The sequence below is a fragment of the Labeo rohita genome, chromosome 17 (assembly GCF_022985175.1).
Source record: "Labeo rohita strain BAU-BD-2019 chromosome 17, IGBB_LRoh.1.0, whole genome shotgun sequence".
Taxonomy (NCBI): Eukaryota; Metazoa; Chordata; class Actinopteri; order Cypriniformes; family Cyprinidae; genus Labeo; species Labeo rohita.
Window position 1 is genome coordinate 26,740,241 of NC_066885.1, and position 14,131 is coordinate 26,754,371.

A 14,131-nucleotide genomic window follows, 5' to 3' on the forward strand; every position below is an offset into this window, starting at 1 on the left:
AAGCCAGATAACGTTCATTTTGGCACATCGCCAAAATATGTAGAAGCTAGCCTTGTTTCAACAAGCAGCTTTGAAATTTGGATAAAATGGGTGCTATTCCACAGACAGGACAATGTACAGAAGATGCAACACTTTGTTAATAGTAGGTTAGTAAAGTTTGTATTTACATTTATGCATTGGGAAGACACTTTAATCCAAAGTGACTTACATTGCAATCTATCCATTTTGTAAGTTCATGCATTCCCTGAATCAAACTCATAACATTAAAATTGTGAGAGCCATGTGCTACTGTCTGAGCTTAAGAAACTCTTGAGTTTCACTGACACATTTTAAAAAAGCAGACATATGATCCTTGGAATTCATATCATATGGCTTCTCCAAACAGGTGCCCAATACTTACAATACACATGTACACTTATACACTTGACTGGATGCCAGATTGAGGTTTTAACTTTGTATTTTTTTACTTGTTTGGATTCATTAAATTAGAATTCTCTCACCATATTGAAAAAAAAAAAAAAAACCTGCCAATTAATTTCTAAATGTTTACTGATTTTTATTATGCAAGCAATATCCTGTTTCTCTGAAGATTAATATTAAATAAATATATGGGACCTTTTCATGCATATATGGGAGTTTTTTTTACATCCCATAGTTAAATCATGCCTCCACGCCAGATAATCCAGATCCAGCCCCGGACACCAGATCCTGTCAGAAAATGTCTGTTTTGTCTAGTAAAAGAACAACTAGAAAGCAAAATTATCTAACACCCAAAACCCTTTAACAGGAAGTCTTGTCTGGTACCCAAAACTAGTATTTTGTCTGGTACCCAAAACTCTTTTAAGAGTTTTTATCAGCCAAGAAGTTGACTGAGAAAAGCCAGAGAATAGCAGAAACAAGAGACTAAGTGATGATGATACAAATAAGCAAATAAGTTTATTGAATAGTCTTAAGCCTTCTATACACCGCACGATTTTAGCAATCCTATAAGATCATTGCTAATCACACTGTGCGACATGGATCTAATATACTTGGGTAGGACATGCATGTAAACTGTACGATGATGACACCTATTGACTCGTAGGCTACGATGCACATTACTATAGAAGAATAAAACGTCATCAGCATGTGCTAGTGGTAAACAAAAAGAGCATAATGAATCACACTTTGGCGGTTGTAGTTTTTATGTGTGCTGGAAAAAAAGTGGAAGCCGTGAAAGAGGAAGGAATAAGAACTTGAGGTAAGCAGTTTGAAGTTTTAGGTGCCTTGTCACATTGGTTTCATGTTGCATTGTTATTGGCTGGTCAGTAAACGTGGGTCGTGGCAGAACACAAAAGTTTGCATTTGAGGATATTTAGATCTTTCAGTCTCCATTGTGCTCAGGAGTTTCTTGAATAAATCTGTTGGGGAAAAAAAAATACTATAGATCATAGAGCTGTTATTTCAGTTTACTCTAAACATACTATATGGCCTTAAACTAAGGGGTATTTAGGGACCTTGGCAATTAGACTGTAGTACAACTTACTCAAAGTGTGTCTCATTCTTTGAGAAAATGGACAGGACGAAGGAGGCAGTTTCACCAGGATTCTTTGTGCACGGGACAATCAGGTACTCTCCCGGTTCCAGCCTGAAGAATTTCATCACCTCTCTACACCAGTCTAATTCATCAGTCTGTGCCACAGGCTCTCTGTCAATGAAGAACTCAGAAGAAAACCTCCCACTTTGACTTCTCATCTAAAAGAGAATAATAAAACGTGTCTTTAGTCTATTTAAAAGAATGAATATACAAAAAATCTTCTTGAAAGCACCATAAGAGCATAATATTTAGGTTGATTTTCACTTGCCTCCAGTGGTATCTGTGAAAGTACAAGAGAAAAAAAAGGTAAAACAGCTATAATCAGGCGCACTTCTTCCACTCCGCAACCTCAAACCAAGGCACACACAAATCTTTCTAATAAACGTAGCATTGTACATTATGAATACTGATGACTCTGAGACTATACAGCTCACGCTTCTCAATTGTACCGTAAGTCACTTTGAATAAAATGCATCTACCAAATGCATAAATGTACTATAAATGTAAATGAAAGCACCTTTAAACTATATCAGACGAAAGTATATGCCAATACTGACCTCAAAAACATAGAAACCAATATTAAAATGGTCTTGGCTATTTCTGTTTCTCTTCTCATGGTTCTGCATGAGGGACACCAGTATATTTTCAGGACTCTGGCCCCTAGCACATTCCTCATTAAGCTCATTGATTTCCACCCGAAACTGAGGGTTTGTCCAGAAAGTCTCTGTAACGCATTAAAAGAAGATCTGTACGTTTCATTTTTTTATGCATTATTTTAAGTTGAATCTTATTATACATGCCGTAGGGTTATATATACTGTAAGGTTTTATTATCATTTTGCTATGCTGGAGCTGATTGATACTAGGGCTTTATGTGCAAATCTATACATATGCATAGAATAATAATACCTGTCTTAATTATGTCACCACCTGCTGTTTTCCCAGCATTCCATCTGCCAAAATGTCGCTTTGAGGTCCAGTGACATTCAGCAGAACCATCCAGAAAATCAGGACATAGACAGCATATATCTATGCTTTCAAAAATGTTGGTAAAGTCTTCCATTGACATCCTGCAGTTAAAATATGTTTCTAAGTAAAATGCGATTTCACACTTTATATGAAGTGGTCATGCTCACCCAAAATGGTCATGCTCACCAAAACTCTCCGTTATTTAAAACTTCATGGCAAATGTTGCGGACTTCCTCACAAACTGTGTCCCACAAGGGTGATCTGTAAAATTTATAAATTAACATGGGTACTAGCAAGTACAAAGATGTGAACTTTCACCATGTGAGGTGATATGTTATGATGTGTTCAAGCAAAGTACAAATTTCTGCTGAGTTTGTAAACGAATTTGGCTAAATTAAGATGTTACTGTTACCCATCACACCAGTCTCCTTTCCACTCTTCTTCACCCCATGGGTTTAACAATCTCACCAGCTGGACTGGATTTTCATCACTCATCACCTGTTGTAAAAAGCCAGGAATCAATGTCAGTTGAAGAGATTTATTAAATTTAAAAGAGTATTAAATTGATTTTAAAAAAGAAAGACTCTCAAATAAATAAATAAATAAATAAAAATGTGTCTCTACTTATAAAATCTAAAACCTTAAATTAACCTTGGGAAACCACAGACATGAAGACAGTTTCAAACGATTTTTAGCCTTAACAAAATCGTCCAGAACAAAAATTGACAGGTAATGTGCTCACCCCTTGTCATCCAAGATGTTCATGTCTTTCTTTCTTCAGCCATGCAGAAATGTACTTTTTTTGAGGAAAACATTTTAGGATTTTTCTCCATATAATGGACTGATGTGGTGCCCCGAAATGCGGCTTCAAACGATCCCAAATGTGGTTGTAAACAATCCCAGCCAAGGGGTCTTATTTAGCGAAATGATCGGTTATTTTCATAAAAATAATACAATTTATATCATTTTTAATGTTAAATGCTCATCTTGTCTTACTCTGCCTGGACTGTTTTTGTTCCGGTTCGTGATAGTTAGGGTATGTCGAAAAACTCCCATCTAATGTTCTCCCTCAACTTCAAAATCATCTTATATCGCTGTTTTTCCCTTTTTTGTTCAGGGTGTTTGATCTTCTTTGCATGTTTACGTTGCAAAGACTGGGTCGGTTCTTCTGCAGTAATGCAGGATGATTTTGAAATGATTTTTGAAGTTGAGGGAGAAAAGTTGAGTTTTCTGACATACCCTAACTGTCTTGAGCCAGAATACACAGAGTTCATGGAGAGCAAGACAAGACGAGCGTTTGAGATTAAAAAACTATTTAAATAGTATTTTTTTAATGAAAATAACCGATCCTTTCGCTAGATAAGACCCTTCTTCCCCAGCTGGGATCATTTACAACCACATTTGGGAATCGTTTGAAGCCACATTTAAACCATATTTTGGAAGTTCAGAATTGGGGCACCATACCAGTCCATTATATGGAAAAAAATGAAATGTTTTCCTCAAAAAACATAATTTCTTTACGACTGAAGGAAAAAAGGCCAGTAGTTGGCGTGCTGTTCGCGCTTGGCTTTACAATCTACACATACTGCGCATGTCTACATGCCTAACACGTACTATGCACGTGTATGGCGTCATCGATTCCTGTATTGGGTGTTTACACGGAAACGATAATGGTGGCATTTTCAAAAACTTGCACTTTGAAACCCGTTTTCAAAATTATGCGTTTTCAGTCCTCAAAACACCATTGTCGTGTAAACGAATAGGGAAAACACATGGCTAAAAAAATTGGCTAAAAATCCACTTAATAGTGCTCAAAATGCTCACAGGAAATGCCGGTATCATCACATTTTTAAAATGTCAGTACCGACTGGTACCTAAGTCGGTACTTTTGACAACACTAGTAGGCACAATTTCACAGTGACTCACGAGGTCAGACGTGACTAGAGAAATAAGACACATAGAGGAAAATTGATGTTGTCAGCTGGTTCTTGTGATGCATGTTCTGTTGTACAGTGAAAAACAAAATAGAACAATAAAGAATATGGGTGATGTTCTTTCTCAGCACTCTACTTTCGTGGCATTTTTGTGATTCCCAAGTTTCAGCTATAGAAGCGTGAAAAACATGTGGTAGGTGACGCTTGCTCATTCTCATTGATTATCACGTGTATTACATCAGAGGCAGTGAGATCAAGAGTGGTAAATATCAAATATGTTTGATATGATTTGATTTCTTGGATGCTCCGTCTGAATCAGGAGCAGTTAAATAATCATAATAACACCACACAATAGAAGATATTTTGGACAAAAAAAATTGTTTGCGACAAGCCTCGAATCGCCCCTACTCTGTCATTGGTTTGCGCTCGTTAGCCAATCGGGGTTCTCTTTCTCACCGATGAGTTCTACCACCAAGTCAACATTCAGAATTGGCCGAAAAACAGCTGTCAGTGTCTGACTAGAGCCAATGGTGCAAAACACCCTGAAAAAACTAAAGCCTATCAACACTCAAAAACCTCCCGACATTTCCGGATGGCAACCAAGTGTGAAAAAACCTAAAGACATCAGCCTAAAGAAGACAAAAAGAAGGGACAAGATGTAAATCCTCCACCCAGCATCTCAATTTCTGACTACAAACTTAAGGTTGTACAAGACTTTGTGAATCTAGGATGCTCTATTAGAGCACACCAAATCCACATCTACAAGGCTTTTGTGGTGTGCATGCTCCTCTATGGCATGAACCCTGAATGCGCGACCAGATAGTAGACTCAACACCTCAATTGCCTCCATTGCATACTGGGCCTTGAGGGAGAGGGGATCTCGTTCACGTTCACCATTATCAAGCAGAGACGTATGCAATGGCTAGGTCATGTTGTCTGAATGGGCTATGGAGGAAGGCCAGGATCCAATCTATCAAGCGTTCATTTCTTTAGAGTTTATCTGCAGGGTTTGCAACAGAGACTGGCAGTGCCATTACAAAATTGGATTTTTGAGCCACAACCAACACTGTACTGGGCATCTTTATCCAGCATGATCCATGGTCTTCTGAGACTGATGGATGCCTATACTAGTGCCCTCAAAACGGTAAAAAATGCTCCTGAATCTCAATTCCATTGTGAAAATGTGGCATTAACAAAAGCTGTAATCTGAAACTAACTGAAATGGATGCTTGTGTGGTCTTACCTCGTAAACCCCCGTCACAGTATAAGCATGCTCTTCAACTATGCCATGAAGTAACTCTTTTTCTTCAGGTGTTGTCTAACGATATACACAAAAAACAACAAACATAAAATTTCATGACAGTACATAGCAAGTCATGCACTTGCAAGGACTTCTGCATACAATAGTCATAAAATTTGATCTGATTTGATCATAGCAATGCACAAATACACACTTTGCACACAAGGCTATGGCTCTTTGTTTTAAGCAGGCTGAGTTTGACTGTTGTTTTGATATAGTGAAAAAATCTGATCCAGATTTTTATATGCTTTATGTTTATTATTAACCCTTGCCTCCAGTATATATATATACAGTGGGTACGGAAAGTATTCAGACCCCCTTAAATGTTTCACTCTTTGTTATATTGCAGCCATTTGCTAAACTCATTTAAGTTCATTTTTTTTCCTCATTAATGTACACACAGCACCCCATATTGACAGAAAAACACAGAATTGTTGACATTTTTGCAGATTTATTAAAAAATAAAAACTGAAATATCACATGGTCCTAAGTATTCAGACCCTTTGCTCAATATTTAGTAGAAGCACCCTTTTGATCTAATACAGCCATGAGTCTTTTTGGGAAAGATGCAACAAGTTTTTCACACCTGGATTTGGGGATCCTCTGCCATTCCTCCTTGCAGATCCTCTCCAGTTCTGTCAGGTTGGATGGTAAACGTTGGTGGACAGCCATTTTTAGGTCTCTCCAGAGATGCTCAATTGGGTTTAAGTCAGGGCTCTGGCTGGGCCATTCAAGAACAGTCACAGTTGTTGTGAAGCCACTCCTTCGTTATTTTAGCTGTGTGCGTAGGTTCATTGTCTTGTTGGAAGGTAAACCGTCGGCCCAGTCTGAGGTCCTGAGCACTCTGGAGAAGGTTTTAGTCCAGGATATCCCTGTACTTGGCCGCATTCATCTTTCCCTCGATTGCAACCAGTTGTTCTGTCCCTGCAGCTGAAAAACACCCCCACAGCATGATGCTGCCACCACCATGCTTCACTGTTGGGACTGTATTGGACAGGTGATGAGCAGTGCCTGGTTTTCTCCACACATACCGCTTAGAATTTAGGCCAAAAAGCTCTATCTTGGTTTCATCAAACCAGAGAATCTTATTTCTCACCATCTTGGAGTCCTTCGGGTGTTTTTTAGCAAACTCCATGTGGAGAGGCTTCCGTCGGGCCACTCTGCCATAAAGCCCCGACTGGTGGAGGGCTGCAGTGATGGTTGACTTTCTACAACTTTCTCCCATCTCCCGACTGCATCTCTGGAGCTCAGCCACAGTGATCTTTGGGCTCTTCTTTACCTCTCTCACCAAGGCTCCTCTCCCCCGATAGCTCAGTTTGGCCGGACGGCCAGCTCTAAGAACGGTTCTGGTCGTCCCAAACGTCTTCCATTTAAGGATTATGGAGGCCACTGTGCTCTTAGGAACCTTAAGTGCAGTAGAAATTTTTTTGTAACCTTGGCCAGATCTTTGCCTTGCCACAATTCTGTCTCTGAGCTCTTCAGGCAGTTCCTTTGACCTCATGATTCTCATTTGCTCTGACATGCACTGTGAGCTGTAAGATCTTTCCTAATCAAGTCCAATCAGTATAATCAAACACAGCTGGACTCAAATGAAGGTGTAGAACCATCTCAAGGATGATCAGAAGAAATGGACAGCACCTGAGTTAAATATATGAGTGTCACAGCAAAGGGTCTGAATACTTAGGACCATATGATATTTCAGTTTTTCTTTTTTAATAAATGTGCAAAAATGTCAACAATTTTGTGTTTTTCTGTCAATATGGGGTGCTGTGTGTACATTAATGAGGGGAAAAAATGAACTTAAATGATTTTAGCAAATGGCTGGAATATAACAAAGAGTGAAAAATTTAAGGGGGTCTGAATACTTTCCGTACCCACTGTATATATTCAGTCTGTGACATTCAGTCCTTGGAAAGACCTAACAAATATATGAAAATGCGGACCAGTGGAGCTTTCAATCCAGGATTTGGTGAGGTCTTTCTTACCACTGTATGAGAGCCACAGCCCATAAGCGTTTTGGACTTGAACGCACATTCCATGATTTTCCACAAATTATCAGGAGCCGTATTCAGTGCATAATACATATGTGTCCCACCAGTGAAATCCATCAGGGCCTCAGATATGAAACCGGCGTTCAAGTCAGCATAGGAGCCACACACCCTGTAAAGACAGTTTATTTGAGTTCACTCCTCTGCATACTTGTAAATAAAGTAAAATTTCAGTTATTCAATTGATAGATAATAATCCAAGTAATTGGTACCTACTTTGCATAAGCTTTCTCCAGCAAGGCAGGCCAAAACTCATTAGATGTTTTTGAACACACAAAAAGCAGCTCATCATCCAAAGTTGGAAGCTGGTCATCAATAACAACATCGATCCATTTCCCAAATCGCCAGAACTGTAAGATAAATTACAAAATGGGAAATATGACTTTTATATGCTCAAGAAATTATAATGTGAAATTATTAATAAATATTTCAATAGTGAACAGCAATTATATTCACCCTGAAGTGAAATATCCCAGCATAATCCTTGGTAAAAGACTGTTTAGCTGGTATGACTTGTTTTATGATATCCTTCTCAAAGGTTAAAGCTCCAATTGCAGACAAGAACCAACAGTTTCCTAAATAAATTAATAAAAATGTACATATCTGAAATATGTACACAGTCTGTCAAAATAATGGTATATTTCCCATCAAATAGTGCATGATGCCATTTTAATTGTTAAAGAGATAGTTCACCCAAAAATGAAAATTTTGTCATTAATTACTCACCCTCATGTTGTTCCAAACCTGTAAGACCTTCGTTCATCTTTGGAACACAAATTAAGATATTTTTGATAAAATCCAAGAGCTTTCTGACCGTGCATAGACAGAAACGCAACTATCACGTTCAAGGCCCAGAATGGTAGTAAGGACATCGTTAAAATAGTCCATGTGACATCAGTGGTTCAACCGTAATGTTATGAAGCTACGAGAATTTTTTGTGTGCAAAGAAAACAAAAATAAACACTTTTTCACCAATTTCCTCTCTTCCTGCTGTCTATGGAGGATCGCTCTCGGATTTCATCAAAAATATCTTAATTTGTGTTTGAAGATGAACCATGGTTTGGAAAGACATGAGGATGAGTAATTAATGACAGAATGTTCATTTTTGGGTGAACTAACCCTTTAAAAAGAGACGTGAGTTGATACTGTTGTATACGTTGTATAATAGACATAACATCTATAGTATGATATCAGAATTTACTCAGACTTACCTAATACACTTCCCTGTGCATAATCAAACCTGGACATGCCATCTACAAATAAATTAGGGTTTGACACCAACTCCTAATAAGAGAACATTAAGGTCAGTTCCTTCAGTACCAAAACATAGACACACACAATAAAAAGATTTGTAATTCATAATTCCAGGCAAAGCAGTGAAAGCCATGAAGAATGTTTATAGACAAAGAATTCTATAGTCTTTACATACGGATGGCCGCTTCCATACAACTTGGGACAAATCCACCTCATCCGGCAGATCATCAAACAAGCCAATGGAGCTGTTGTCTGGAGGGAACAACTCGTCATTGTATAGTTTGTTTTCAGTGAGACAGTTCTGGTGCAGTTCCTGGTAGTCCTGATCCAGGAAGTTCAAAGGATTGGAAGGAGAATTCACATCATCTTCATTTGGGTTGTGGTGGTGGAATCCATCATGGGGAAGCATTTTTCACTCAGAATCCTTCCGTTGCATGACAAACAAATACAAACACATTTTTTAGCTTAGCTTTGTGCTTGTGTATCAGCATGAGTGCACGGCTATAGTTAATATACCCTTTGTAAGAGTACTTTATTTTGTCTGTTATATAGTCAAACCAAAATTTATTCAGACACCTTCAGCAGTTCTCACATTATCACAGTTTATTCGCTATAGTTTAGAAAATGGTATATAAAATATGACAAGAACTTAGAGTTAACTGTGAACAAATTCATCTTGATAATGCCAGATAACTTTGATAGAAACATCTGTACCATCTGTAACCAAAACTTCTGACAAATACAGAGCTCTGGCATGAAACTCTAGATGGTGCAATCCAATAGGTCTAACCCAGTCTGACCTAATGACATCATTATCACATGGCACAGCTGATTTCACTGCTCAATATTTAAATCCATGGCTTTTGATTGCTGTAGCAGTTTGCAGTGCACTTCAAAAATCCCTCACTTTCCCCAGCTCCACCTGTATAGATCTGCGGAGTGATTCATGTGTGCTATGGGGTTATTCATATGTGTTATATGTGCAGCAGCAGTATTTCTTACATGCTCACAGCAGCATGTTGTGGATGTATTAGCAGTAGCGAGTCTCTGTACTTGCTCTGACGCAGCAGCAGCGTAGCAGATCTATTCTGCCAAGACCAACAAATACATTAACAGTGTCATGTACACTACTATGCCAATTCCTTAGAGATGTCATGCCAGTTACGATGTAATGTTTAATTTTATTCAGTCTGTGGTGTAAAAAGGCTGCTTTAGCAATTAAAGAAAAAACACTTAATGAAAAAATGACTAGGTCCAAAGTGTTTGAATACGTTTTGCTGCCATTTATATATATACATATGTATGTATATATATATATATATATGTATATTAATAAAGAATGGAATTAAAAAACTAAAAATAAATAACTAAAGAAGAAGAAGAAGAAGAAGAAGAATAGACCTCAAGAGCCAGAGTTGACAACCTCTGCTCTATAAAATCATAATTAATTAAGAAGCCTTATGTAATAACCCCAACAAACTTTCAGCAGGTTTTATACACCCACTGAATGCAAATTGTGGTCTCTACAGTGTGTCCAAAAGCTGACCCACAGACAAAGCACTTTTCCTTCCCTCACAGTCTCTTATTGTGAGGGAGGGAATCAAATGTGCTTTGTGTTTGTCTCTGTATGGGGTGACTTGAACTACAGCCAGTGAGATGTGAATATGCCGACACAGTAAGAAAGAAAAAAAAAGTATATATTCTTTAGCAAACCTAGTGGAAAAAAATGCATATTTGAAATACATTTATTTTAGTCTAAGTATATTACAAATACATTTACATATTTATGTGCTTAATAAAAATACTCTGCAATTGTACTTGTATACTAAGCTGGTATACTTAAATTCTGCTAAATTGAACAACTAATTTTGTACTTGCACTAAAGATATACTTAAGTGTATACTTAATTGTGCTAAAGTGAAAAAAAATTGCAAGTATACATCAAGTAAACTTGAAATATATTGCATTTAAAGACTAATATAATACAGAGATCATATGTTTCTTATTAATAAAACATATTTTAGGCATAATATTAAGAAATGTGCATTGTGCAATAAAGAAATACTCCAAATTAAGTTTAATTAAACTTTATATCAGTCTTAATTTTGCTTGAGAAACAAAATGAACTACTTATCTTTCTCAGATGACTCTCAATCAAATGCTTAATTGACTCAATTTCCAATAAGTAAGTAAGTAAATACATACACACATACATACATACATACATAAATAATTTTAAAAAAGCACACCTTGCACTACCCTTAAAGACAGCAGGGTTAAAACTGTACATCGTACATCTACTTACTCACATTGCTGATATTCTGGCATTCTAATTGCACATGAGCTCAAAGTATACTTCCCTTTTCTGTGATCCACTCCGGCTCATGGTCAGCACATATGTGAGTAAACAAACTTACTGGTGTTTGTTCTGTTCCTGTCCCCACAAGTTCAAAAACAGGGTGCGACTGCAAGTCCACTTGGCCTTTTCGCAGAAGATACTAGAGCTTTTTCTTAAAATAGAATGAATTTGATAAGCAAGTGATACAATGACAGTTGCTGCTGGAACAGCTGCGAAAATGAACACTGCAGTCTTCCCTGTCTTGGTGATAGTCCCTCCCCCCCATCCTTCACAAACAGCCAGACCCAATCATTCTAAAGTTTGAGAATCCTTTACTGGGATGAACTGTTGCCTACCTGTCACCTATCATGTTTTTTTTTCTGTGTTTTATATGAATCTGAATGCATGAAACACTTGCAGAACCACTGCATTTTAATCACAATCCAAATAAATATGCTACATGTAGCATAAGTTTTTGATGTAAATTAGATTGTATAACTTCAAAATTTAAAGCAAAAACAGAATCAAACAAAAGCAACAAAGAATGAAAATCTACTTTTTGCCAACAATTGGGGATTACGGAGCAATACCATCTAAACTTTCCTGAGCCCAGTCAGTTTTCCTCAGGAAGCTCAGTGAAATTCCCCTCAGTGTTTAGGATTTTCTTCCAATATTTCGCACATTGTAAACCTGCTCTACCTGCTCTACAGTATTTTCTCCTCTTGCATCATGAAGTTAATAAACACACCATTATAAAAGTATCTATTTTGTATGTGATTTTAATAAGATTTAGGGTATTTTCATAATAATAAAATATTTCTTACATTCTAAAATTCTAAGCAGGTGCAGCAATTAGCAGCTTATAAAAAAGTTATAAATGGAATGTTACGACAACATTATACGACCAAAATCCACATTAGATCGCAAACCCTCGATGGTGGTTTAAAGTGAGGTCTGAGAAAAACGTACTACTAAACTCATAAATTGTCTTATGTAACTTATGTAATGATGCTAATTTTAGTCTTCACTCTCACTCTTCATTGTAAACAAACAGCGTCAGCCTACTTGCAAGTATGCGCCCATGCATATGTCATTATGGGAGGAAGACTGTGCTCCAAACAGTTAGTAAGTAAGTAAGTAAAGTTTATTTATATAGCACATTTCTCTCAGCAAACTGACCAAAGTGCTTAACAAAATCAAGAGGTAAAAACATAAAACAAATAAAATAGATGATTAAACAAAAAAACAGTAAAGCATAAATAAAATCCAATCAAAAAGCCTGGGAGTAAAGGTGTGTTTTCAACATCGTTTTAAAAGTTGTAATAGAGGGTGCAAGGCGGATGTCCAGTGGCAATTGATTCCAAAGACGGGGGATGTGTGTGTGCTGAGAACCGTTTGTCTAAGCTGTGGATTAAAGGTATTAACTTTGTAAATAATGTTCATTACCTTGCACAGATCAATTGTTTTGCTTAAAGACCTCAATATATTGTCAGGAGCCACAGGAATTGATTTGGTGTTAACGTGGTTTTTTTTTTTTTTTTAATGCTCAAAAAACAGTATCCACAGACGTGAAGGAGGACTAGGACAATGGTTTCACCTAAAAATCTTCCTTACTGTCCTACTGGAGAAAAAAAGTGACCTACTTTTTGGATGGCCTGAGGGTGAGTAAAGTAACAGCAAATTTCCTTTCTTGGCTGAACTATACCTTCATGTTATGAAGAAAAAAATATATTTAGTGTGTAATAACAACTGCTGTCTTGCATTCTATTCCTGACCCTGTTTTGGTGTAAAATATGAAGTCGGGAATCAGAGACAGAGTCAGTTGAAATCAAACACCTCTAGTTAAAGATAACTCAATTTGGTATGCTTTTCTGTAGCACACACTTGTAGTGCACAAACAGACACCTGTCAGGAAACACAGGCTCAGAGAATTTAATCATCACACACAGGGTGGTTTATTGATTAACACTGTGCACAAGGCGAGTATATATTGTAACAATAATTGAGCAGAGAATAATGAACAGTCCAAAACAGGGTTATCCAGTATGTTGCTGTAGATATTCAGTAAAGATATGTTTCTTCTCTTACAGAATAGAAGAGGCAAACATGAGGATAGCTGGAGACTGGAGTAACTAGCCAGAGAAAGTGAAGACAAGGAATCAACATCAGAGGTAAGGAGTCTAGGTAAGTCATACGATATGTGTAGTAGTCCTTGTCAAGACCAGATACTGGCAGAGTGTGTAGTGCAGGGTTCCTCAAATATTGTCCTGGAGGGCCAATGTGCTGCAGAGTTTAGCTCCAACCCTGATCAAACTCACCTAACTATGATTTTCTAATGATCCTGAAGACATTGATTAGCATGTTCAAGTTTGTTTGATTAGGATTAGAGCTAAACTCTGCAGGAAAGTGGATCTTGTGGGCCAGATTTGAGGATCCCTGGTGTATTGTTAAGATTATGAGTATGGTAATTGAGGTGATGGTGATTAGTATTCAGGGGATGGTGCTCGAGGAAGTGAGGAAGTGTCCATAGAGCCTGGTGAATCCATGACAACACCTGCCTCTCACACAGCATTCAAGTACCTCTATGCTGCGTCAGCTGCTGGCCTTATGGGGACATGCCCTTGCAGAACCTGGTGTTTAGCAGAACCTGATTTTACCAAGTACGACATGTTCCTCGATCAACATCTTTGTTGACTCTGGAACAACATTGTGA

The 14,131-nt window shown here is 37.6% G+C and overlaps 1 protein-coding gene across 6 annotated transcripts; it reads right to left on the reverse strand.

The window, feature by feature from the left end:
• Positions 1 to 917: 917 nt before the first annotated feature.
• On the reverse strand, positions 918 to 11,678 carry LOC127179857 (calpain-2 catalytic subunit-like). Of its 6 annotated transcripts, XM_051133628.1 has the most exons (15): positions 11,498 to 11,678; positions 10,083 to 10,168; positions 9,256 to 9,504; positions 9,038 to 9,110; positions 8,283 to 8,401; positions 8,043 to 8,176; positions 7,764 to 7,938; positions 5,722 to 5,796; positions 2,957 to 3,042; positions 2,731 to 2,805; positions 2,485 to 2,645; positions 2,134 to 2,300; positions 1,845 to 1,856; positions 1,526 to 1,734; positions 918 to 1,400 (listed from the first exon to the last, which is right to left on the reverse strand). In XM_051133628.1, the coding sequence occupies exons 3-15, from the start codon at positions 9,487 to 9,489 to the stop codon at positions 1,364 to 1,366; spliced, it is 1,557 nt and encodes a 518-aa protein (XP_050989585.1). In that variant the 5' UTR covers positions 9,490 to 9,504; positions 10,083 to 10,168; positions 11,498 to 11,678; the 3' UTR covers positions 918 to 1,363. The 6 variants fall into 6 exon arrangements, 1 of the variants encoding a protein (XP_050989585.1); XR_007829567.1 differs by having other exon boundaries at positions 1,526 to 1,856; positions 10,083 to 10,163; positions 11,390 to 11,678; XR_007829566.1 differs by having other exon boundaries at positions 1,526 to 1,856; positions 11,390 to 11,509.
• Between the last annotated feature and the right edge of the window lie 2,453 nt (positions 11,679 to 14,131).